Below are 25,463 nucleotides of genomic sequence, written 5' to 3' on the forward strand. Positions count from 1 at the left end.
TATATATATATATATATATATATATATATATATTGCGTGTACCATTTGACCATTCCAGGCCTCCTATATCATCACAGCTGAAATGGCGAGATTAGATTACCCGCTGTCTCGAACCCCTAACCTCGTTTCCATGGTGATTGAAAGTCCGCGCGTAGAGGAGCTTGCAAGGCTCATTGTCGTCGTTTTTGTGTGTGTGTGGGGGTGGGTGGGGGGTGGGTGAGGTCATTAATTCTCCCTGGTAACAGTAGGCGAGGGCGTTTTTATAACGGTCTGAGGCCAGACGCAATGGCTGCTTAATGGGAAAACCAGATATGTTTCAACTGCAGCGGCCCAGACGGAAACAGGTAAATAAATAAATACGTTTATAAAACTAACAGCTCACAGTACAAATAACGGCTTCGCACAAGGCTCTCCCTTAGTAATTGGCTCCTGTGTGCAACTTGGTATTGATTATAGAAAATCTAACAACATTAAATAATACTTGGCCCTTGCTATGGAACCCTGGCTGGAACAGTAAACGGATTCTGCCGTACAGTAATTAGGATTAATGAAGTGCCGGCAAATCCATAGAGGTGCATCACTGCAGGCAGCCGCAATACAGCGATTAATCACTGCAATTAGACTATGACACTGTTTACAATAATGTAACAACTGCCTTTTGATTATTTAACAGACATCCATGTGCAGATGAGAAAGGAAAGATGGGAATGCTCAAGAGGAAAAAAACTAGGCAAAAAATGGAAATGACTGCCCTATAAACTGAAATAATGAGGTTATTCCACCTCATGTAGTGTCTCAGGTAAGTGTCTTTAAAGTTCTGGACAGTAATTAAAACCACCAAACAGTGTTTTAATGAGAGAGTGAGAGACAATGCTTTCAGCATAATGAAGTAGCTCATTATCGTTTACTCCCTTCCGTAATCTCGTTCACTCTGATTGGTTGACCCGGTATTCCTGACCAAAGACTTTTATAAAGAGTTGAAGTTTATGTTAACTTGTGTTTATGTAAAATGTGTTTGTTCTATCATTCTTCTCTTTATTGAGCTTACTTTATGATCAACCCTGTCCAGGGTGTACGCCGCCTTGTGCCCCATGCTCCCTGAGCTCCAGGTTTCCCTGTGACCCTGAATAAGGATAAGCGGTATAGATGATGGATGGATGGATGGATGGTTTATGATCATTAACAGTCATTGTGTGCTTCTCTCAGGACACTCATGTTCTCACAGCCCTTTTAAACAGGTTTGGAGGTGGAGGTTATAAATTGTGATTTATTCAATCACAATTTGGTTTGGTTTATCCTGCAGGCCCCAGTGATCTGCATTAAAAAAATTAGGTGAAAGAAAACAACAAACACCATTTCCAGAGGAGGATAAAGTATATTTACCTTAATGCAAAGTTTGTCTCAACAGTAGATTTACATTAGGGAACATTGAAACTCGGTGCAGTTAAGGGGAAAGTCTGTGAGACATGCTGGAAATGTGTTCAAAATACTCTATGAATAAATGAATAAGAGTGTAGACATGAGTGTGCAATATGCTAATGAGGTAAATGTGAATGAAAACCTTTTCAAAGGCTCGGTTAAACGCAGTCAGGACTGGATGTGTGAATGTTCTGTGAGTATTTCATACAATCCTGACCTTGCTGTTGTAAAATTGTCATTTTGAGAAGCTGATTCATTAAGATTAATCAACTTTCTCATTATTAAGACTTAGCCACTGGTAAAATTTGGCTTCAACTGGCAGAATTGGACTTTTTGGACTACAGCTTATAATATGTCTCTTAAGGCCTTGTTAATTTGTGCAAAAGTATTCAAGTTTAGTTAATCACTTTACAGGTGTAAAAACTAATTTACAAAAACACTGCCCCGTATTCTCCACGTTTATACAACACCACGTCAACTTGCACATTTTTCTGCAAGTATTATCAAATTTGCACGTTTTTACACACTCAAACCTGTAGTACATCAAGACGTCACAGTGTGCAACTCAAACATGACTTTTCATACACCATGCCAGCTGCTTACAACTTCACAGTTTCAAAGTGTAGGACACTAAAGTTCATAAAGCACTGCAGTGACTAGGTAAGTGTTATCTGTGTAGTCAATCTGTAGTTAGTTTTCTGTGATTTCCACATCTTCATAGTACGACTCGTTCCGATTTCTTTATCACAGTATACACGTCACACCACTACTTTGAATGTAGCTTCTAAAACTGGGCACGGCACTACAGGCAACAGTTACCTAGCATGCATTTTTATCCAGCAGTCCCACAGACGGATGTGTGTGAGTGTTGGAAATCCCTGAGGGGGCCTTGGTGATCTGTGTGTGCTTTTCTGTAAAGTGCTCAATAGGCTTCCGCGGCTTCCCACAAGATTTATCTCCAACCATTAAAATACATTTGATTTTTATCACACCAAACTGCTGCTGTGCTTTCCTAATTCTCTTTCTCTCCGCTTCTACCTTCACCTCCCTGTCTTTTATCATTCTGCATCTCTTCCCGAGCCTCTGCCGCTATCGTTTGCCTTATCGACTTCCACCCAGCTGTCTCTCTCACTCTCTCTTTCTCTTTCCGCCCGGTTTATTGATGCTTGTCCGGTCTTATCGCTTTTCTTTTGTCTCGCTGTCCATTTTTCTCCTCTCACCTGCTTCGTTATCCTCAATTTGTCTCGCAGCTCAATCTTGTCTGTCAATGTGAGGAAATATCTATTTTCCAACCCAAGTTAAATGTGACTTAACGTTCAGAAACTGAATTACTAAACACAAAAACAAACTATAGTAAACAAACTAAATGAAGCTCCACCTCATGCACACCATTATATGACATCTTATAGAACAGTTAGTTCCGCTCCACTAATTTGATTGGACGAATGGCATTTCAAGAGTGCTTATATTTACTACAACCGCAACTGGCATGTTTCACTGTGTGTATAGCAAGGTCTGTGTTAGCCAAGTAAAATTCCTCTTCCTTGTTGAAATAGTTGCTACAGTAGAGTTAGTGACATCTTCGGCAAACATGGCAAAATATACTTTTCCAGAATATAACTTTTCTAGAATATTACTCAGCCTGTGGCTTCATACCTACAGCAGAATCACATCTGTGCTGATATTCAGTATAACCGCACTCTTGCCCATGCGATATTGCTTAAATAATAACGAATACAACAGATTTAATGCGTGTAATCTTTAACTTCTGAAATACTCTCTTAATAGACATGTGTGCATGTGTTTATTGGATTATCAAATTAAAAAATCAAATATGATCCAGTACAATTTTTTGCCTCATACAAATGAGTTTTATTAATGGTTTGAAATCTAAAAACAAGACATGGTTTTCAAGACATTTGTAATGCACTCTTCATCTCTTTAACTTCCTAACAAGTTGGTATGCTTGCATCCATTTTCTGTACCTACACAGGGTCACGTGGAGCCTGGAGCCTATCCCAGGAAACTCGGGGGCACAAGGTGGGGGACACCCTTGTGCCAACCGATAGCAGGGCACAATCACACACACTCACACACCCATTCACATACTATGGACAATTTTGACATGCCAATCAGCCTATTGGGGGAGAAAACCGGAGTACCTGGAGGAAACCCCCGAAGCACAGGAAGAACATGCAAGCTCCATGCACACACTGTGGAGGCGGGACTCGAACCCCCAATTCCAGAGGTGCGAGGCAATCGTGTTAACAAGTTGGTATATGTGAAGAAAAGTGTTTCACTGTCATGTACACGTACTGTATATGTGTCAATAATGCCCTGCTTTCTTATAAATGTGCTTTAGTATAAAAATATATAAAATGTATTAGCTGAATGAGACTTTCACTTCAATGCTGTTTTAGTTATGAGTCTAGACTGCACAATATAGCATAACTATTGTCTGTTTCTTGAATTTTGAATCTTGAAAAACCACGCTGAACAAAATAATACATGTTGTTTAAAAATGGTCCCGAAAGATAAAAATTTTATATTGGGATGTTCAAGATCCCATGTTCTACTTTTAGTTGCTTGATGTGAGTATATTTAAACAAGCTTGCTAAATCTTTTGGCTAAACCCTTGTGTCACTTGATGTAGAAAATGGGCTCTGAGTAAAAGCAAGCCCTTAATGACATTTTATTTTGAGATATTTTGTTTAAATTAAGTATTAATTTTAAAATTCAATATAAAATATAACAAAGACTGGGTACTAAAAGTGATATTAGATCTACTTTAAGTAGTCAGGAATTTCAAGCAGACATATGGAAATATATATAAAGACATAATGTAGTCACTGTTTTTCTGTGGCTGAATCACATTTTTGTGGGGTTAATGTGCACTATACAGGTTCTACAACAATGACCCTAATTTATCCCCTATTTAGTCAGTACTGTACAGGTGAAGATTGTAAACCATCACCTGGCCTCCTTCCAGTATTCTGTATACAGTGCCCTCCACTGATATTGGCACCCTTAGTAAATATGAGCTGTGAACAATTGTCTTTATTTTTTTAACCTTTTGATCTTTTGTTAAAAAAAGAGATTTTCTTGGACACTCGAACCATCCTCTTCACAGTGCATTAAGACAATATAGCCACACATCCAATTCCAGGTTGATTCATAACATTTCCAGTTGGAAAAGTCTGATCAGTCTGATCATTCTCCTCTAACCTCGCTCATCAACAAGGCATTTATGTCAGCACAACTGCTGCTCACTGGATGTCTTTGGTTTTCACACTATTCTACATAAACCCTAGAGACAGTGTGTGTGTGTGAAAATACCAGGAGATCATCAGCTTCTGACACCTGCATGCCACTGTCAAAGTCACTGGCACTGTGGTGAGAGTCGAACTCCAACCGTAGAGGTGCGAGGCAAGCATGCTTATCACTAAACTATAGTGCTCACAAGGTGAATATCAGAAACAAGAAAACAAGAAAATATGCAAATTAACATGATAAATTAAAAAAACAATTAATACAATTAAAGACACTGTGTAAATATAAATCACTTGTTATTATGATCACTGAACACAAAAGAGGAAGCATAAATAGGATGAGAAACAATTCCAAAGCGAGTAAAGCTGCATTCTTCCAAACCAGTGGAGCGCTAATATCACAGCTCTCCTGAAAGGCGTCAGAATCCTGGCGGACGGAGAGAGACAGTGGAAGAAGGGCAGAGTGAAAGGAAGGGAGTGACACGTTTGAGATGAGCCTCATATCCATGTGGAGCGCTTTACAACGTGCTGTCACTCACTCGGTGGGGTGGAGTGTGGGGTGTGGATACGGTGTAGTAAACAACAAAGGATGAGCAACTGAATTTCATTTGCAGTGAATAAGCTTCCATACGATGTCAAACGACTGAAATAAAATTAATCTTGTGTGTGTTTGTGTGTATGTGTGAGTGATTGAGTAGAATAGGAAACATTAGAGACACTGTGATGTATGTGTGAGGACAAAATGAACGAAACCAACATGTTGTGCCTATGTTTGTGTGTGTGTGTGTGCGTGCGTGTGTGTGTGTGTGTGTGTGTGTGTGTGTTACATATATACATACAGTACTGCATACAAAGAAATGCTGTGCTTTTGTTGTATGTGTATGCATGAAGGTAAGTAATGATAGAAAGACACTCTGTGTATGTGCGTGTTTGTGTGTATGTTTTCATTTTACCAGCCCTACCTTCATCCCCAGATCCAGATCCAACCTCTGTAACACAGAAAAAAAGGCACATATTCACTCAACATCATTAGAGTCATTATGGTCAAAGTCAGAATTATGATCTGAATATCAGCAGCAGACATTACGCAGATAAAGACATGGAGAGAATAAAAATGTCTCGCCCAGACATCTCAGAGGTGCATTCGGGCCACTGGATGTCAAATACATAAAGTACAATATAATAAATGGGCAAATAAGCATAAAAATAATGGAGAGATGAATCTGTTAAAGGTCTGTAGGATGATGGAGTCATAAAAACAATTTTGTGGCTTTTAAAGGGCTTTTAAAGAGTCACCAGTCATACTGTTGTCTTTCTTTCTAAGTTGAAATGCAGATGAGAACATTCAGTCACACGCACAGACACAGTATATACACACTCATATGCGTATATATAGTATGTTGATCCTAACCATAAAGTCATTATTTAGCAATATTTAATGCTGAAACTTTGTAATTGTCATAATGTAGCTTTACGATTACGCTAATGTCCTAAAGGCTATGGGATTTATATTATTACTGTTGAGATAATGGTTGTTATGGTTGTTATTTACCACACGGAGCAGGAAACTACCGTAAATACTGGTGTAACCCACCTGCTGTAAAAACACTAACAAATGAGATCCTTAAAAATTGTACAAACACAATTCTAAAATCTAAGCTTTTTAACTTATAGGGGATAACAATATTCTATACAACACACACAGACACACACACACACACACACACACACACACACACACACACACATCTCTCTAGGTCAGGTTCATTTCAGAGCTAAAGATAAAAGACCATTTTAACCTCTCTGGTGAAATAATAACAATAATATTTTTTTATTGAATTCAATTTCAATTAAATTTTATTTATATAGAGCTTTTAACAAACGACAGTCAAAAAGCAGCTTTACAGACTCTGGATATGGATTTAGATTTAAATCCATAGCTTTACAGTCTACTACCTACTGGTGTCTGTACTGGTGCCTTATGGACAACACATAAACTATACCATGTTAGTGTCTGATTAAGGTTCTATTTATTATTTAATTTTTTTTCTTCATATTTTTGTTTTGACCTCCTGTGCACATGATAACTGCATTTTGGGTCACAAAAATGAAGCTTTTCAATAACACCATTCAGGATAGAAATTATTATTATTTTTTTTTTCATGTGGACAAGAATAATGGATGTTGTTTTAAAACGTTGATGTCACAGTTTGAACTTGTGCATGACCATTGCAGTTTTGCCAAGTTAGAAACATGCCAAGACTTCATTTAGCACGGTTGATGATCAGGTTGTTACTTAGTTGTCTGTAATTTCGTATTTGATAATGTGTTTATAATTTAATTTCACTTTCTTTGTACTGCGTAACCACAGTGATTCATAGAGTGGTGTAGGGACGAGTCCTAACACCAGGAAGTGTGTTAGCATTTTAGCACTTCCGGTTCCATCATCCCGAAAGTTTTATTCTACGACATAAAATACATCAGTAATACCCCACTCTCACAAGATGTTTTAAATCTTTTGCATGTCTTGCGGTTGCTAACAAGTGGTTAGCAACCGTTCTGCTTTTGGATCCCCTCATTCTCATTGGTTATAACAACGATGTTATTTTTTGCAATTTGGCTTCTCTACCTCTCACTGCGCAGCTCTTAATGTTATTACAGAGGAGTTTTACATAACTTGCTACAACATTTTCAAAACATTTTCACGTTTTCATTTGGACAGATATAATTGTCAAAAAAATGCTGTTTAGTGTGGATGGGAATTATTTTTTTTTGTTTTTGTTTAAACAGTGGCGTAAAAACTACGTTTTCTAAAATATATGGGCCTAAGTGCTAAATGAGCTGTACTTTATTCTCAGGCAGTGTATTACAGTTGGATTCCTAGTCTACACATTCACAAACAATATTCTGTTTGGTGACATAATATTCATGACATCCTAATTAAGTGAGAATTTATAGTATATGCTGTATGTGGCTCTGCATTCAATTTGTCATATATATGTAGTTCCTTTTACCTGCATAGTAGCCCAGTAGCTTTGGGCTGATTTATATTCTTATCTGTTCCCTTAGATACTATACCATATTACCAGACTACACATATTACATATTATTTCCTGTCAGGATATGCTGTATGCTCCATTTGTCATGTATGTATCTTTTACGATTTCGACCCAAGTCTGAGCACATAATTATCACAATGGCCAGCAATAATAATAAAAAAAAACAAAACAACAAAAACAGAGAAATATAGTAGACACAATAGGTGTTAATGTAAAGCCTGATGTATAAGTCGAAGGAGTATTATGATGAATCACCAGCCTTTATTTCTCTCTTTCTCACACAAACATGTTAAAGTCCCACCTTGACATATCTTGGCACATCCAACGCTACACAAAAGACACACTTCACAAATGCATATTAGACCTGCAGCTACATAAGCGGGAATGTGGCAAGAGAATATTTTCTGGCGTAAAGACAGAAAATAAATATAAAAGGACAAAAAGAAGAAGACGAAGAAGCAGGAAAGTTATTAACGTCCCTCTGCATCTAATACCTGAGGCTGGATTATTCAGCTCAGTAGGATAGCGGGAAGAAGACGATTCCCACAGCGTGCACAATTTCAAACATGCAAATTGTGAAATATGATGCTCTTTTGTGTAGGCTGCAGGCATCAGGTTATTAGTGTAACATTTAATCTAAAGTGAATATGAAAACTTGTTAAGGATGAAAATCATAAACAAATAGAACTAACTAATAGAACTAAATAGAAATAACGACTATTGAGAGAAAGTGAAATAAAAATGTGTTCATGTTGTTAGTTTTCATTAACACTAATCCTGCAAGTACAATCACGCTATTTTCAGCACCTTAAAGCTCAGAAATATGCAAAACTCCACCGATCTTTCTGTTTCAGCGTGAAGCATCTTCAACAAAAGAAATAAGTGACACCATAGACAGCAACCTAAAGTGAAGTTGAAAATAATACAGATGTACATGGGCACAATCTCACACACTCACACACACACACACACACACACATACACAAAACAAAAACATGTGGGCACCTGCATAAATCAGTGTTGCTTTGTGTCAGTGGGTATTGGGGTGCTAATAAATACAAAATCAGCCTCGCACCACATACACACACACTAACCCAAAAAGATATCGCGTCTGCCGTTTTAGTATCTGATAGCTTGACAAATGCGGTGTTGATTCAGGAATTCAGCCAGCGTTGTCCTGTTGAATCAGAGACGCAGCACAAATACTCATGAAGGCTCAGAATGAAAAATGGCAGAAATTATAATTATTATTATTTATTAGTATAATTATGTTTATTTTCCCTCAATATTCTTAACATGATTATTTATCACTATCAATCTTTCAGCCAATTTAGGTACCAAAGAGTGTTCATTTCATTTCATCAGTTTAATATAAAGTGTTTTTCTTTTACATTATACATCCTAAATCATAAAATTCTTTTAAATGTATATATCTTTGAATCATTATAAGAGGCTTCTTAGTCACATTACACGAGCAGTTTTAAATGCTAAATATAAAGACAATTACACTCAGACAGACAGACAGAAAGATAGATAGATAGATAGATAGATAGGCAGACAGATAGACAAACAGACAGACAGATAGATAGATAGACAGACAGAGAGATAGACAGAATGACAAATAGGTAGATAGATAGACAGATAGAGAGACAGACAGACATACAGACAGACAGATAAACAGACAGACAAATATACAGACAAACAAATAGATATGTAGACAGATAGACAGACAGACAGATAGACAGAACGACAGACAGATAGGTAGATAGATAGACAGACAAACTGCTAGCTAGCCAGATAGACAGATAGAGAGACAGACATACATATAGACAGACAGATAAACAGACAGACAGACAGACAGATAGATAGATAGATAGATAGATAGATAGATAGATAGATAGATAGAATAAAATAAAATTTGAACAAAACTGGCAACTCAGAATTTCTGAACTCTGGCTAGGAGAAACTAAAGAAAACTCGAGAAGGTCTCCTCAACTCAGAGTTCAGCAAGTGGCATCATACCAACATGGCTGCATCAACCGTAAATAAAGTAGCACTTCTTTATTTTTAAATGAGTTATACTGTATATATTAATATTTACTTTAAATCAATCAGCATATTACTTTAAATCAATCAGACATCTTCACTTGTTAAATCGATAACACTGACTCTACAGCTCACTGTTTAAGGAGGCAAATATGGTGTACATAATTCATCACAGCTAACTGGCTAGCTTGTTGCTAACAAAAGAAAGTGGAGGCGTCCAGGTTTTCACCCCCACTTTGTAGCACAGAGGCTGAAATGAGGAATTCCAAGTTCTGACTTCCGACTTCTGGGATAAGACGGATGCAGCATTGCCAACAACGCATACAAACAAATACACTGTTAACACATGAATGCGGAGCTGATTTAAAGCACAGACGTTAATAAAATGTATATCTAATGTCAGCTTAGTGTTGGGCAACTTGTAGCTAAGCTGTCTGGATGAGTGAAGATGTAGCTGAACCATGACCTGGATCATCTGTACTGCCAAGGGATTCAATGTATTCAACAATTTAATTTCAATTTATTTCACCGAATCGAGAAAATACTAACCAGTGCAAATTTTTCTGTTTTCTTTTTCCCGTTAATTATTTTCATTTTTTTAAGTTTAGGGAAGCTGAACAATAAAAAAACTGCAGTTGAAGTGTTAAAATATTAAAATCCATTTGTGTGTTAAGATTGTCAACATAAGACACCATAATAATCTAATAATCTGTGACATTTTGAAAAACAGTGAGGATGGGATGATCTGTAAAGTAATACAGGGCAGCCTCTGAAACTTCACATTGTTTTTTTATGGTATTTATGAGAATTTGAAATTTTGAAAAACCAGATAAAATAACTCTGACAATAAAAAATTCATACACAAATCTACACAAAAGACAAAAAATATATATTCACCTCTTATATTTCTATTTATACTTACAGTATACACTGTGTATAATGTATAAAACATATACTAAAACATTTTTATTAGAGATATCCACTATCTTTTCTGCACCAAGCTACTGTGGCACTTTTAAAATAAACAGGAAGTTGGCGGTACCAGGTACCCAGAGCTCTCTGTTACTCAGTGGGACCTTCCTCATGAGAGATGAGTCTGCAGTTCTGCTTGTCTGCAACAGGACAACGACAAAAGGCTGATTAAGTATGAGGGCCTTCAAAGACTCGTGCATCGCTCTGAACCTGTGCCAGGTGCCGTAATGCTCTAGTCGTTTTACGTGAGGAACAAAAAAGTAGTGAGGTGACGCTGCACTTTTTGTCCTCCCTTGATATCGAGGTTTGAGCGGGATCTTTGCTTGAGGAACCAAGGCAGCTGGCCACCGTCAACACACAGCAAAAACCCTGATCAACTGTTAATTAATGCTTTTACAAACACCGCTGTGAAAAACCTCTGATGCCTAAACTTTCTGCTTTGGGCTTTTGGATCTTTGTCATGCGATCACAGGATTCCTTAAATAGCCTATTTTATTCAAATCATAGATTGTTTATGAATAGCAAAATCAGAAACTGAGCTGAGAATGAACGTTATGTGGGAAGAAGTGTGGGTATGCACTGGGATAAAGAAGATTAATAAGTATGTTAAGCCACTTTACAATAAAAAAACAAGAACTGATCCAAAAGGAAGGTAATAAAATAGGTTTTAGCTGTACAGTATTTTTTACCAACTCGGCCAAAGTGGTGACAATAAAAGCAACGGTTGGTCTGGTATAGCAGTTGTAAGGTATGGATTTTGCGAATAGTGTTTTTCTGCAGAACCTAATGCACCACTGCTCATCAACTCAAAAAAACTTGCGTTCTCCATTTCAGTGACTTTTACACGTTTAACCATGCTTCCAAAGTGTCACTGGTCTGCCTGTAATCGATTTCATGTTATGTAAAGATATGAAGCTAAAAAAATTTGATCCATGTTTATTGGTAAGTCAAGATGTACTGAATTTTAAATAACTTTATATCAGAAATATATAAATGTGTTAGAAAATTATGAAATGTTCATGTTGCCCCGAGGTGATAACGTACTGTAATAGAATCACACTAAGCCATAACAAAACTATCAAGTAGCTATATTGATATTGCACTTGCAAGTAAGATAGTTAGAATTATCTGAACATTTTTGCATTATAGTCATGAACTAACCATTTTTAAAAATTGATATTGAATTGGCGAAATTGCACTTGCATGAAATTGTTCTGCAATTGGCCTTTCGCCGTGATGTTTGTTGGTAAATGAGACCTTGTAGCTGTACTCATGTTCGACACACATGAATTGAACAGAGCTTTGGCTGGATGCGCATTGTGATGACGTCACATGACGCGTCCTGGGCCGAATCTGCGGAAAATCTGTGGTAATTTTGAAAAATTGCAAGCTCCTCTGAATATTGCGGAGTTTGTTAGATTTTGCATTAATTTCCTGGAGGGACTGATTATGTTAGAACTACAGTACATTTATTAGATCAAAGCAATATTGCATGAGCAGGAGTGTGATTATCCTGAATAGCGGCATGGCTGTGTGCATATTGATATTTCAGACACATTGTGACCAAATGTTCTGTTCTATTCTGGAAAAAGGTTTCAAAGAAGCTATACTCACTTTATAGCCTCTCAGATAGCTTGCTAGCAAAGTGACATTGATTTGTACATTCCCGTTACAAGTGCTTCCGGTAAAAATGGCTTCCCTTCTTCCTTTTCATATTTTCAAAAGTTAAGTCAAATCTTATATTCCTGAAAAGTATCGTTTGCCATGTCTGCTGATTATGTCAATAACTTTACTGTAATAACCGTTTCGAACTAGGAAGTGGAATTTTACACAGTGAACACAAGTGGAGTGATACACACAGTGAAACATCCCAGTGTGGTTATAGTACACATCAGCACTCTTGGAATGCTGCTCAATCAATGTAATTAGTGGACCAAAACTGCTATGTTGTTTAATATATTATATATATTAAGATAAATATTATAAATATTATATATATTAAGATAAATCTTTGTTCTACTGAGCTTCAAAAAAGTATCAAGCAGAGGCTCCGAATGGATGATAGTGAGGATGAGATGGCATTTAGCAATAGCATGAGCAACCCTACATGGAGATAGTGAGAGTGAGGATGATGACAAGGGTGAAGATAAAGGTACAGTGATGATATTGAATCTACAGAGAGAAAGTGAGGATGAGAAAGATGATGATGATGATGATTTTGAATGAGAGAGAGAGAGCGAGAGAGAGAGAGAGGCAGGAATTATTAATAAAGGATAATCAAAAAATGCAATTGCATTACATTGCATTCTCTTACACATGCATGAATAAGTTGTGGGCTATGCAGAATGATGTTTCAGGGGAAAAACACTTCCATTGTTTTAATATTTCCCATTATTGTACAATGTTGCCTCGTGGCAAAAGAAAAAACAACAACAATAAACAAAACTGAAAATAAATATTCATTATTTGAATATTTGCAAATTAAATAATAGGTTAGAGTTGAGTTATTATGTATTCAATAGGAAATCAAAGGAATTAAGACTAATTTACTTTAAATGCTTTGATGCTTTTACAGTGTTCTAGATATCTAGTATTATTATTGTTATTATTATTGTTGTTGTCGCTTGGTACAGTTCAATATTATACTCCTATATAAAATATCTCTTTTTGAAACTGAATATTATACTGTGATATATATGTATATACCAACACACTGATCATTTTAAATGATAGTAATATACATTTTTGCTATTGCTCCCTACATTATAGCAGGCAACCATGTCATCACAGGTTTACACGAGGGCAAATTCAACAGATGCTCAGTGTGGTATGAGGTATCAGGTTAGATGTCCACCATGTGAGGGCTTCACAAAGAGGAAAGCAACTCCAAGTAAACATCATGAGAAAAGAGAGGCTGGGTGTAGCTGATTAGTAGCACTGCTTACCCATGAGTACCAAACCAGAGCAAAACCATACACCTGGAACCTTTGGTGCTGAGTTTGTGGTACAAAAGGTTCCAGCACTTATCATAAACATGAACAATATAAACCCAACTTATGAACTACTGATACTTTGCATGTATGATGTTATAACTCATTAATTAGCTTAATTCAGACATGAATCACTAACACAACTTACTGAAACTAACATAAACGCTGACACTCATCCCTTGTAAACATATAGTAGAATGCTTTATTTATGTTTTTTCAAGTCTTCTTCCAAAATCCTCTTGCTGAGAGGAGTGCTTCACTGAAAGGTGGAGTGTGTTTTCATGCCAGTGCTATCTTAACTTTGATTTCCAATAGCAAAAATGGACTGCCTTTCCTTGCTCTCCATGTTCATGCATCGCTGAGCTAATGGTTAACTGCCCCATGCTGTACAGCAAAAAAACCCCAATATGAGCAGCGGCCCGTTCCTATAATCAGCACATTATTCACCCTAATCGCAGTGTAGTGAGGATTCGCTAAAGGCTGGCGGGGTAAATAGCCTACTTATCAATGCTGGCAAAAAGGAAAGAGGCACACAGGCTAATCAACACTGTTAAGTTTTTTTTCGAGTCTGCTACTGAGAACTGGTTATGAAAAGACGGCAAGTGATCGCATTAAAAGACGGCAACGAGGGAAACTTAACTACGATATACTTCAATGGACCTGTGGACAGACGATTGATTGGCGAGTCAAGTGAGATTCTGTGTCCAAGAATGAAAGTAGCGCATTTACTGTCCTTTGTATTTTATTTATTTCATGTATTATTTGGTACAGTTAATTGTCTGCCTAATAAACTGGTGTGACTTGAAAACCAAAGAACTCAAACAGCCTGTGGCTAGTTTTCCCATTAACTTCCAGTGTACTGTATGTTTATGCTAACATCTCCTGTGTTAGTAGCACACTTCCAAACTTCTGAGCGATTGTAATATTTATGCTGTTGACATTTTTATGACACACGGGGACTGATTTCAGTGTTGATATCAGTGTTGACAATAGAGGCCATACTCTGTCTGCTCGTGTAAATATGAGATAAGCTTCATGTAGCAAATGTGAAAAATGTGTGTGTGTGTGTGTGTGTGTAAGCTTTGATTCTCTGTGTGGATTGGCAGGGCAGAAGCACAGAAGGGGTCTTTAATGTCAATCCCATCTACAAACATAGTCGAGTGAATCTTCCCCAGTGAAATTAGACACATACAAACACAAACACACATCCACACATAGACATTTTAGAACATATGCAAAGCAAACACAACTATCCAATCCATATTACATATTAGAACAAGCCACTCACACATCACTAATCTATGAGTTGCTTGTTGTACAAGAGAAAAGCTCAAGGGCACTCATTCAAACACACACACACACACACACACACACACACACACACAAAGAAGTGCACTGTGGTTAGAGAATGTATAAAAAGTGTTATATTAAGTAACAAAACCAGCAGCAATTTTCTGAAACATGGCTTTTTATTCGCTTTTAAGGTCCTCATTGATGGAGTCTCTGTGTCCCGATTCAGTGGACCCAATGCGTTGCACATTTCTGTGTTTCCTCCTCGAACACAGCCAGTTTAAATCATTAAGTAATTATTGAGCTCTCGCTGAGCTGAATCAGCTGTGTTCGAGTTGAGAAAACACCAAACTGTGCAATTGGAAAGAACTAATTTAATAGCCAAACAATTAATTTTACAACAAAACACTGATTGGTTGTTACAGATTTTTACACAGCATATTATTTAGCAGCACTTTAAAGCAACCGCTAGGTTACATATAACCATATTGGGTAGTTTAGCTGGGGTATTTGTTTCAGCATTGAGTTGTTTTGGCAACGACCCAACAGGATCAGGTTAGATATTCCTGTCATGACCATACAATACATTGTGACTAACCATGACACTGTGACACAGTAACCTCGCAATAGACAACGTAAGTTATCCTTTATTGTTTTCTTATGGAAAAAGTTGTACAAAATAAGCATCAATTTTATAATTTTAGGCATAAATCTAACTAGCTTTTCACATGTAGGTGTCATTTCTCTAAATTTTCAACAAGCATGTTTGATATCAAACGGAGCTCCTGATATCAAAAGTCAAATTTTAGCATCTTAGAAGACAGCTAAAATTGTATATCCCTCCATTTTCCGTACCGCTTCTCCTACACAGGGTTGTGGGGAGCCTGGAGTATATCCTGGATGGGGTGCACAATAACACACACACACTAACACACTATGGACAATTTGGAAATGCCAATCAACATACAATGCATGTCTTTTGACTGGGGAGGAAACCCCTGAAGCATGAGGACAATATATAAACTCCTCACACACATGGCAGAGGTGGGAATCAAACCTCCAACCGTGCTAACCACTAAGCATCAGATTTATAGAGAAACATCTAAATGAATTATTTTTTCTCTTTCACATATTAAACAATGCAAGTAAAATATTTTTTTTTTAACAAAAGGATGTTGACACTTCTACAGTTACTGCACTTTAATTCTAGTGGTATAAATGATTTCTACATTAAGCCAACTGTAATATATTATTATTATGTTTTAGGTGGGCTACATCTGCAGAAAGAAAAAGGTTATGAGACTAAACATTGCAGTAAAACAACTACGGATCGCTTACAGACAGAAATGTTTGAGGTCTGACAGAGATCAGGACTGTTAGGACGGATTAAGAAACATTTACAGGACAAAAGCTAAACTGCACCATGTCATCTCCTTCCTTTGTTATATTGTATATATGTCAATGTGCCGTCATGGTAATCTGCTTTCATATTGTAGCCAGAAGTAAACAGTCTCCCTCTTTGTTTCGCAAAATGAGTTTTTGCCCTGTGGAGCATACAACACAGGCAAATGCATGTTTGCACATATTTGATGTTGTGAAAGACATCCTTCCTGTTATTGTGTGTGTGTTGGGGGGGAGAGGGGGGATATATAAATATATATATAAATATAAATTTTATATATTACTTTGTGCAAATAAAATATTGTTATTTGTATGACATTAAACTTCGCTGGAGTTTTTTTTTTAGAGTTCCTAATTCACTGGAGAGATCTCTCACTCTGTCACTCATTCTGTTTATCCATTGAGTATATCTGGATATCTGGATAACATTTAGGTGATTATTAATGGAGTCTGACTCAGCATCAGCTTGAATACAAAACATTTGTCTCTCTGCAGCATAGCAATGCAGCCCCTCTGGAGCAAAAACTCTAAAAACAAAAAGACGTTCACAGTGCACAGATACAAAAGGCCATTCTGGAGTTGATGGACAATTTGAGAATGGTGTTAAATCATCAGGGAGAGAGAGAAACACTTCAGTCCTACCTATACAGCTGAGCTTCAAAATGTCACATTTACATTTATTCATTCGGTAAACGCTTTTATCCGAGTGACTTACAAAGTACGGCTGAATCAAATCCAATCAAAACATCTAGCTGAGCAGCTGACGGATAACAGCACTGCATTGCTTTAGGGCCCAACAGCGGCTCTCTGCCAATCCTGGGATTTGAACTAACAAACTTCTTGGTACTAGCATATGACCTTTAACCAAACCCACACACAACTTAAGCTTTTTACAGAGCATGAAAAAATGAACCAGTAACCCAAAGGTATGCCAAATCAAATGGGTTTTTAGTGACTAAGACACAAGCCCCTACTTACTCTGAGGAACTCAAGTAAGTAGTACAATAAGTATTACAACAGGAAGCGACCAGAGTTGGGCCTACTGTATATTATAAAAATGTAAGCATATCGCCCATTATTATTAATTTATAATCTGAATAAAACCAAACTGTATATAGACTGAATCAATCTATACAACATAAAGAAGAAGCTCAGAAACTCTTGAGGCAATTAAAATTCAAATACGTTTAACAGTGTTATAAATGTTGTGAAATGACTGTAGCCATGTCCGAAACTCCACCTTCTTAGCGCCTAGCTCCAACTGTTTCGGTGGCTTGTTTTTCTCTACCGTGTATTCATAGCATGTAAACAATGCCAAGCCCTGCCATGGCTCAGCTTGTTGACAGTGCCAAAATAATAAGGCACACCCTCAGCCTCCATTTAAATCCTGCTTATAAAGAACTTACTGTCAATTATTTGCTTGGTCTTGCAGGATGTGATCTGCTTTGCGTTTCCATTCACACGGCGGAAACATGAGAACTTTCTGAACATGTAGCCGCTTACCTTCTCCTCTTATCTTTATCTACGATATTAACCCTTCTGCTATTTCAACTCACACACTCTGCGGTAAGAAATGTATGATTATGCAGCTCTCTGCCCCATGTATCCCTAGAACACTCCATCACAAATATGGATACATTACTATGGATTATGCCATTTCTCTTCAAAGTACAGCACCTGGCTGACCTAGACTAATTTTGTTTCTGAATTTGGTGTTGGTTCGGAATAAGTAAACAAGTCTTAATTGTCCTTGCATCTTATCCCCGGGGTGGCATGGTGGTGCAGCATGTACAGTTGCCTGACAGCTCCAGGCTCCACAGTTCAATCCTGAGCTCAGGTTACTGTCCGTGTGGAGGTTTTCATGTTCTCTCCTTGTCTGTTTAGGTCTCCTCTGGGTTCTCTGGTTTCCTCCCAACTCACAAAAACATACAGAACTGACAACTCCAAATTTCTCCTAGCTGTGAAAGAGTGTGTGAATGTGTGCCATACATGGTGTGGAGCTCTGCAATGAGCTGGTGTCCCTTCCAGGGTGTATTCCCACCTCATGCCCAGTGTTCCCAGGATAGGCTCCAGGAATAAATCTTAATTTATGTTGTAAGACTAGCCTAAAGCTTTTCAACTCTCAAGATGAAGTCCTGTGATTGAGTCACCTAAATATTTATCCATCCATGCATCCATCCATCCATTTTCCTCAACGCATATCCAACACAGGGTCGTGGGGGAGCCTATCCCAGTGAACCCAGTGAAGACAGGGGACACTGCAGGGGACACTAGGGATTCACCTAAATATCCACCACTAGTATTCACTCTCCATCTACTATTTATCATCATCTGATTCATTCAGCTTGCCTCTCCAGCCTTCTCGTGTCTTGACGTTGGCCCTCTCCACAAATGACCGAAGACCCTTCCAACTGTCTGGAATTTCTCTGCAAGTCTGGAGCCTATCTCTGTACAGGTGTCCAGGCTTTAAGACAAGCTTGACTACATCTTCCTTGCATTAATAAACTTGTTGCACAAAAACTCATCTATCTTCTTCTTCCAGGCTCAAAGTTGCTTCATTAATGTCACCATGGATGATGCCTGCCTCTTAGAGCTTTGGCTTCTCCTTCTTATGCACTGGTACAGCATCTTCTTCTACTAGTATGTGGTGTCTTTGCTTGAAGACTTGAATACCTTCCTCTGTTATGTTCAGTTCTCTGTTTACTGGCTCCTCTCTTGCCTCTATGCAAGCTACATATACACCATTACTGTGTGACATGGATAGACAGACATCCTTATCCAGAGTCATCCTTATACATTCAAATAACTTCACAGTCATTCATATAATCAATAAATGACACTCCAAAAACCTAAGCTTTATATTACTTCCCTTGACACGTAACACCACTTCATTCTAAAGGCCATGCATATTCCAGCTCCAGCTGACTCTTTCTGTCATTTTCAATTGTAGAAACTCCTCAAGCTTATCCAGTCCTGACTCTGATAGTTATCCTCTTATCTGACAGGCTGGAGAGAAAATTTTAAACGCTTCTGGTCCTTGCGCTCATATACCGGACAGTCTGAAAATACTACCAGTAATTCCATGCATCACATCACATTCTCTCCTTGCAGACAATCTCCCTCCTTGCCTACACTATGCTGCCCCTTGCTATTTGCGCTGTCTGTCTGGGATTAACTTTATCATGCAGCTCGTCAATGGATTTCCTCATGCTATTGTTATCTATTCTCAGGTGACCTTCCTTGTTGTTTGTGCATGGACACCTTCTAACCTGGTGACCATTCTTGACAGCAATATAACATTTTAACAATATAACATCAAACAAATCAGTATGGACTCACAGAATGCAGTCACCCCAGGACTCCAGCTCAGTTCTCAGAATCAGTTTACTTATGAAAGACAGTTAGCAACATGCACAAAACTTGACCTCTCTTCGGGTTAACATCCTATATTTACAGGTGAGATGGGAATATTTGTGCAATCCTATCTCCTTTAAATTCCATGTGTTAATTTCCCCCTTTGCTATTCCACAATCAATCATCATGTCACTATTAAGTGAAGGTGTGGTCTACACTTGTTATAGGCAGGACATGGCAAGGCAAGTTTAATTATATAGCTTATACACAAGACAGACAGATGCCACTGTAAGCAATTTCATTGTGCTAAGAATTAAAGTCATTAAAATGAATTAAAGATAAGAGGATGACGAAAGATAAGATCAAAATAATGATTGATAATATGCTAACGGCATAGTGCACTTAAGGATTTTAAATAGCACAGGTGAACAGAAACGCTTTCAAGACTGACAAAACACTGCAATTAGCTACTATGTTGCAAAACAAAAGTTAAATAGGCAAACTGCAGCTCCTTTGTATTTCATGTTGTATTTCATGTTCCAGTGAAGGGTGTAACTGCAATCTGTGCTTGTTTAAAGTCAGACAGGAAATACAGCCTGCCAGCTTCTCAGCAGAACTTTTCACAAGATGAGAAGCTTGAGGCTGCCGTTAGAAGTGTATGGTTAAAGTTCTTTTGAAAAGATAAAATTAGGGCTGTCATTTTACGTATGGCTTACAAGAAAAACATCCGAGAGAAAGTCATAACTGGAACATTTAGGGGAAATAAAAAAGTGGAGATAGAATATGCATATTCTGTAATATTTACTAATGTACTGGTGAATAACACTAAATAATACAATACAAGTAAATACTGATGACTTGAGTGAATAGAAAAATATATAATAATCTACTACAGCAGTTTAACTTTTAAACAGGCTATTATGCATAATCTATAGAAGAAATGAATCCTTTGAGAAATATACATATTTTTATATTTATATATTTTTTATGCTTATTCCATCTGGCACAATTTAACAGACAACCAGAATAATAACAACCGCTATATAAAATATCTCAAATATAGGAAAACGCAAGTACTATTTCACTTTATTAGACTGCTTTTAAACAAATAGAAAGCTTGTCAAGCTTGAAATGGTGTTATTCTATTGGCAAATCATTTTTGTTTATTTAAAGCATTAAAGCATTGCTAGAAAGAAGCAAAATTATCTGCTGACAGAATAAGATCATTTTAAGCTTGATATTAGTAAATATCTATAGATATAGGTTTAATAGTCTTATATTTGTAATTTAACAACAATCTCATAATGAGAAATGTCAGATAACTTTATTCAAGATATCTTCACTTCTTAAGAAATTGTTTTTTTTGTGGGGGGTTTTTTATTGTGTGAATATAAATGATGAAATTAGCAATATTTTTTCAGCCATATTATTTCCATTTTAGATACTGGAATATACTAATGATTTCCCTTACTGGAGTTGACTTCACTGTATGCTATTACAAAAGTTTTTGTTATAGTTCATTCTTCAAGTTAAGGCAATTCCTTGGACCTAAATTCCAATTTTTTTTAAAAGCATCGTTTAAAAGTGAATAAAATCACAAATGTTTGATAGACACAGAGGCTGTGTTCACACCATGTCGGAATTACCGTAATTACTAGATGATTTTTAACCCAGATTTTCAACCCAGATTTTCTACTCTAAGCTGTTCTACTCTGAGCTGTGCTCTGAGCAGAATTAAATGGATCCGTATGAGATGATGATGTTGACAACTGCAAAATTACATTAAACTGTATTGTAGGTCTCTTGTTTATTTTTCTTGGCTCTTTTGTGACTTGCTGGATTTGCTGTGCACTTGGAGGAATTTGGAAGGGCGGATACTTCCGTTAAGGTTCACTACTGTGCCGAGTTTGCCATTTGGAGATAATGGCTCTCACTGTAGTTCTTTGCAGTCCCAGAGCCTTTGAAGTAATTACAGTAATTCTGACATGGCTTGAACACAGCCTCTGTGTCTATCAAACAATTGTTAATTTTAAGGACCTACAGGCCGCTCTTGCATCAACAAAGTTCACTGTTCATGACTCCACTATCAGAAAGACACTGAAAACCACTGCTAACCAGAAGAACATTAAAGCACATCTGATTTTTGCCAAAACACACCTTGAGGATCCTCAAACCTTTTGGGGGAATGTTTGATTAGAAATTGATTGGATTGTGGATTGATTGATTAGAAGACAGGGGTCCCCTTACATCTGGCAAAAAAACAAACAAAGAATTCCACAAAAAGAACATCATACCTACGGTCAAGCATAGTGGTGGAAATGTGATGGTGTGGGGATGCTTTGCTGCCTCAGGGCCTGGGCAACTTTCAATAATTGAGGGAAACATGAATCCTGCTCTCTACCAGAAAATCCTAAAGGAGAATGTCCGGTCTTCAGTCCGTAAATCGAAAGTCACATGTATCTGGATTATGCAGCAAGATAATGATCCAGAGCATAGGAGTAAGTCATAGTCTTAAAGTAAGTGAAAGCCTGAGCTCCAGTTATCCGAAGCATTTGTTTTCAGTAATTGCTTAGTTTTTCACATTGGTGTTAGGTGTTGGATAACTGTCACGTATTGTGACGTAACGGAGATAAGGTAGGATGCAATCACAGTAGAACAGGTTTATTTAAGAGAGAGACAGGCAGACAAATCCAAAACGTGATCCACAAACGTAATCCAGTAACATGCAAAGTTCAGGCGATCGGCAAACAGGCATAAAGGGGCGAGGCAGGAATCAAGGTCATGGTCACGGAAATACAGGGTCGAGGAACAAAACAAGAAACATGAACAATAGCGCAGGACTGGTAGCGGAGAAACCAGCGTGAACAAATCTAACGAACCAAGAACCAAGAACCAAGAACCAAGAACCAAGAACCAAGGCTATGGCTATGGCTATGGCTATGGCTATGGCTATGGCTATGGCTATGGCTATGGCTATGGCTATGGCTATGGCTATGGCTATCTATCGTGAGGCCTCTAAACTAAGTGACTAACTCATTCAATATTCCGCGCCGTGTGCTGGGAGGCGCGCGGTATATGTACAAACGTAATCAGCCTCGTAATGGCTAACGGCTGAGGGCGATTCAGACACACATGAAACAATAGCCAATGACAGAACGGGGAGGTGACATAACAGAAACATAAACAAATGCACGTGTAGAAATGTCACGATTGTCCACAAGGGAAAAGCAGGTGCTCGCGCACCTGCTCGTGCACGTGCGCTCATATGCTCCGCAGCGCGCTGCTTAAAGGGGAACTCGTGACAATAACATTATTGCTTCAATAAAAAATAAATAATAAAAACTATATTATGTGTTTATTCATGTTGCCTTTGTTTTATGTTGTATTTCGTTTGATCGAAAACTATTTAGATCTATGAAATAGACACAAAAACGGAAGAAATCGGGCAAATACTTTTTTTTCACAGCCCTGTAGTTGATCCAATGGATTTCTTTGGTTTTATTTTTTTATTGTTATTGTTTATTGTCTGCTCATCTCTTTTTGGATGTAATCCCTAGACTTGCTTCTTAATTCTGTCATTATATTGTCTACCTATTGTCTACATTATATTGTGCACATTTAAACATCATTCACTACTTGCTAGTAAACTGGTTAACCAAACAATGAAGACAAAAGTAAAGCACGACATTTTAGCACATTCATCAAGTCTTCTCTGCAGAAAATGCCTGTCTGCTGTTCGGGCACATATGGGTGTTGGCCTCAAATTGCTTTACCTTTATATTACGCTGCCAATCATGAGTCAAGTAATTACATTAATACCAGCACTGCAATGATTTCTCCATGCTTGAATGGACCTGAATGCCTGATTACAGGGGCATCTATCTCTCTTAAACCAGACTCACATATATATTGTAGGAGGTAATTAATTACAATAGTAAATAATTAGGAAGTGGCTACATAGTGCTGATTCACATTGTCATTTGCCTCAGAAAGGACATGCGCTTAATTATGGGATTATTATGAGTGACATTATATGTATAAGGTCCAAGTAATTTATTCATATATGAGTTCAGAGAACCAGACAGGCACTTTAATAAACATTTCTATGGATAAAAATTAATTAAACTTGAGAACTTTTAGTGCTGTCACTTGGCCAGGTGTGTGTTTTAATACCAGATAAAGTTAACAAAAGATCTGGAGGTGTATATGTGCCATCTGTATCTCATATCACATAACATGAAGACTAAATCTCATATATATATATATATATATATAAACAGATTAAATGATTCAGAGACATATTCATAATACTGTAGGTGCTAATGTCAAAATAGGTGGTGAAATAATGAAGCAGAGGGGATAATGACTAGAAGGAAGAATGGCTGCTAATGATATTCACCTGAGGAAAAAAGAAAAAGCTGGACAGGAAATTAGTATTTCCTGGAATCTGTGAAATAAAATGTGAACAAATGATGTGCAACTGTCAGTACAGAACTTATTGGAATGTTGAATCCAAGAATACACTTTATATTAAAGTTCACTTATATAAGAAATTAAACGTTATAGGAAAATAATCCTCAATGAGGCTATGTGGTTGATTATTTTCTTATAACAGCATGCCGTTAAAGGTTTTTTTTTTTTTTTTTTTTTTTTTTTTTTTACAATTTTTTATGTATTATTGAACGACAATTTATAGTTTTAACCATTTATATTTACGTCTAATGTTGTAGAAGATCCTTAATTTTTTATTTTTAAATGTTCGCTGTTATAGCAGCTATAAAGAGCCTACCCAGCCTCTCATTTTTCACTAATTAAAAAAACAAAAACGATTATTGTCATGTTACAGACAAACATAAATCGTAACAAGACCATGCCCATACACGTCCTTGTGAATGATTTGCTTCTATAGAAACGATAGCCTATTAGAACAAGCACATGTGATTTGAATTCCAGCCTACTGTCAGAGATGCTGTTAGAGAAATTTAATCCACAGAATCATCAGCACTATGGTATAAATATAAAAACATTATTTACTTCATTAGTTTACATTAACCATGAACATTAGAATGAATAAACAATAAGTAATGTTAACAATGAAAGAAACAAAGTAATACAAATAAAATAACAAATCTGCTTAAATGTTAATGAAATACACGTCCACTGAATAAAGTTTTAAAATTAAATTACGTGAAAATTGAATTAATTAACAGTATGTTAATTTGATCATTCACTGGTGCTTTTCTTATTTATGGTTTGCTCATGGTAACTATGTTCCTGACTCAATATCTATCCATCCATTTGGAGGAAACCGGAGTATCTGGAGGAAATCCCCAAAGCACAGGGATAACATGCAAACTCCGCATACACAGGGCGGAGACGGGATTCGATCCCCCAACCACGGAGATGTGAGGCAAACATGCTAACCACTAAGAGACCGTGCCTCCCTAAAATAGTTTTCCAAATACTGGGCTAACTGTCTTGTGCATTAAACTTCATTCATCTGTTCAGTGTACACACACTGTGGTGGTATGTATTTATGAATGCATCTTAATGTATCTTATCTTATGAATATTTTTTATTTATTTATTAACAGTTTCTAAACTTTAAAAAACATGTATAGACTTGCATCTTGTACTTTTAAATTAGCTTGGTAAGCAAACATG

The 25,463-nt window shown here is 37.1% G+C and overlaps 1 protein-coding gene across 2 annotated transcripts in view; it reads right to left on the bottom strand.

Moving 5' to 3' along the window:
- The window catches only part of tmeff2a (transmembrane protein with EGF-like and two follistatin-like domains 2a), a 117,266-nt gene that overhangs the window by 41,231 nt on the left and 50,572 nt on the right, over positions 1–25,463 (bottom strand). For both annotated transcript variants that reach the window (XM_017470611.3, XM_017470610.3), the window contains exon 4: positions 5,651–5,677. In XM_017470611.3, the coding sequence (XP_017326100.1) occupies positions 5,651–5,677 (27 nt within the window). The remainder of the gene's footprint in view (positions 1–5,650; positions 5,678–25,463) is intronic.

The sequence above is a fragment of the Ictalurus punctatus genome, chromosome 6 (genome assembly GCF_001660625.3).
Source record: "Ictalurus punctatus breed USDA103 chromosome 6, Coco_2.0, whole genome shotgun sequence".
Classification (NCBI taxonomy): Eukaryota; Metazoa; Chordata; class Actinopteri; order Siluriformes; family Ictaluridae; genus Ictalurus; species Ictalurus punctatus.